This window comes from Bison bison, unplaced genomic scaffold (genome assembly GCF_000754665.1).
Source record: "Bison bison bison isolate TAMUID 2011002044 unplaced genomic scaffold, Bison_UMD1.0 scf7180017864352, whole genome shotgun sequence".
Taxonomy (NCBI): Eukaryota; Metazoa; Chordata; class Mammalia; order Artiodactyla; family Bovidae; genus Bison; species Bison bison.
Window position 1 is genome coordinate 5773880 of NW_011494924.1, and position 2889 is coordinate 5776768.

Sequence of the window (2889 nt, forward strand, 5' to 3'; positions counted from 1 at the left end):
TCTCCTGTTTCCCTACACTCTGCAGTCCCCTGGTCTGCAGTCCCCAAGAGGAATCATTATCTCTGAGCTAGAAGTCTCAAACTGGAAGCTAGTGAGGCTTCTCCTATTGAGGGGGCACATTCACTGTAATGAACAGAAGAAAGTGACTTTTACCATAAGAATAAGGAGGAAAGTCAGCTCTAGGAAACTGGCTCCCAGAAGTCTGGAAAAGACTCAATAGTTTGTCTCAAAATAGCTCTTATCTTATGACATCATCCTGAGTGGACCCCACCCCCCTGCCTGTCATCTTTCCCAGGAAGGATGATGATACAGGTGACTGAATCGAAAACTTCAACGTGAAGATGAGACAAATGCATCTGTGTTCAAAGGAAACAAGGAGAAGGAATCATGTCTCAGCGAGATTGACTAGGAGTACTTTCTTGGAACTGTTCAAATGCAGTAGTTATTTCAGGGCATGGACATAACAGGCCCAGAAGACAGATTAGGACACTCAGGATGGAAGGGATCATGCTCTAAATGAGTATGCTGTGGCCAGGGAAGTCGATCAGGTGGTCAAGGAAGGGTGCAGGCAGAATGTCTAGTGAATTGAGAGACAAGGGTGACTGCTGGGGTGGGTGTGATCTTACGCAAAGAGTGGTGTTGGTGATTATTTCTTACTTAACTGGACATGCCCACTTATCTTTATATATTATGCATGTCGTTCATAAAACACTTAACATCAACTTTTTACAGGGAATAGTGAAATGTGGACCCTGCTGCTCATTCTATGGAGTCTGAGAGCAGGAGGTGATATTTGTCAAAGTGTGAATGTGTTTAGTGATTTGAAATTAACGGCATGTTGTCTTTCCTTTGCCCTCTAGATTTCAAAAACAGAAAAAGCACAAAGCCAAATGTTGAAAAATTACTCTAGTGTCACTGAATTTTATCTCCTTGGCTTCCCTGGCTCTAAAGAACGACACAGTGTTCTATTTGCAACCTTCTTTTTCTTCTACTCTGTGACATTAATTGGAAACATGGTCATCATCTTGACAGTCTGTGTTGATAAACGTCTTCAGTCCCCCATGTATTTCTTCCTGGGTCACCTGTCTATCCTAGAGATCCTGATCACATCTGTGGCCGTCCCTCTGATGCTCTGGGGTCTGCTTCTTCCTGGGATGCAGGCAGTATCTTTGAGTGCGTGTTGTGTACAATTGTATTTGTACCTGTCTTTGGGAACGTCGGAGTTGTTATTAATAGGAGCGATGGCTGTGGACCGTTACATGGCCGTTTGTAACCCTCTGCGGTACACCAGCATTATGAACAGCCACACCTGTCTCTGGGTGGTAATTGTGTCCTGGGTGTTTGGCTTCCTGTTTCAAATCTGGCCAGCCTATGCCACGTTTCATCTTACTTTCTGCAAATCAAATGTGCTAGACCATTTTTACTGTGACCGAGGGCAACTGCTCAAACTATCCTGTGACAACAGTCTTTTCACAGAGTTTATTCTGTTTTTAATGGCTGTTTTCATTATTGTTGGTTCGATGATCCCTACAATTGTCTCCTACACCTACATCGTATCCACCATCCTCAAGATCCCCACTGCCTCCGGCCGCAGGAAAGCCTTCTCTACATGTGCCTCCCACTTCACCTTTGTTGTCATCGGCTATGGCAGCTGCTTGTTCCTCTTTGTGAAACCCAAGCAAACGCAGGCCGCTGAGTACAACAGGGTAGCGTCACTGATGGTTTTAGTGGTGAACCCTTTTCTGAACCCTTTTATCTTTACTCTCCGGAATGACAAATTCATAGAGGCCTTTCGAAATGTCATGAAACGCTGCTATCAACTCCTGAAGAATTAGCTGTGTCCCGAGGATGGACTCATTACCTTGGGCCTGAGTAAGCTGAAAGCACTGATTAAAATCTGACATAATCATTTTCATCTGCAAACTGTTTGTGATCTACAATTTAACTTTTAAATACTGACACTGCTTCAATTGATAAGTGAGTCATTCGTATATGGTAGATTGTTATTTTTTAAGTGCTTATATTCATTAATACATATGAAAATGCTTCTCACAAAATAAATTTAAGAACTGTAAATATACAAGTTATTAACAACACTGAGATGTTTGAAAGGGAAAAGCATTCAAAATGTTGTTCATTGTCTTACAGCTGACCTAAGTGTTTGATTCTGGGTGCTGGGTCATCCTCCCCTACATTGTTCTGTGATTTTCTGGTTTTCTCACTGCCAGAAGTTCCCTGTATTACTTCCGTGAGTGATACCAAGTCCAACTTCAGGGATCAACGTTATTGAGGCTTCTGCTCCAAGGTTCAACAGTGACAGTGACTTCCTGTAGATTATCTCGACCAGCAATTGTGTTCATCCTCTCCTGGCACTTTCTTTCCTCCTTTCCCTCTGTAGCTCTCTTTCTGTGGTTCCAGGTCTTTGATTCATTTCTGGGTTCTTCTTTTCCTTTTCCCCTCACACACCCCAAGTTTACCACATTATTTTCCAGCTTCCCACAGATTTGTCTTTCTTCCTTCTCTCCAGCATTGCCATTCTCATCATTCCTCTAATCAGCATGTTGGTTCCTAGCTGATCCCCTGTTTCTTATGTCATTAGCACAATTTTATCAGCATCTTTTTTACAGCATCTTTGTAATAACAAAATATTGATAACTAATATCAATAGTGACTGGTTAAATAAATTATGTTTTGTCTGTATAATAAAATATCTATCTATAAAGATTAAAGAAGCTCTTTCTTAAATAATTAGAAACAATCTTTGGTCTATATTGTAAAGTGAGAAAAGTAAAGTACATTGAATTTATTATTCATCCTTTTGTGTTAGGAAGGAATAGAAATGCATATAGATTCATATTTGCATATATTTTCATATGAGCACCATCAGAA

General features: G+C 41.1%; 1 protein-coding gene across 1 annotated transcript; it reads left to right on the top strand.

Moving 5' to 3' along the window:
• The first annotated feature begins 890 nt into the window (after positions 1–890).
• Positions 891–1835, top strand: LOC104999392 (olfactory receptor 9A4-like). The gene has a single exon (XM_010854972.1). The coding sequence runs from the start codon at positions 891–893 to the stop codon at positions 1833–1835; it is 945 nt and encodes a 314-aa protein (XP_010853274.1).
• Positions 1836–2889: the final 1054 nt, after the last annotated feature.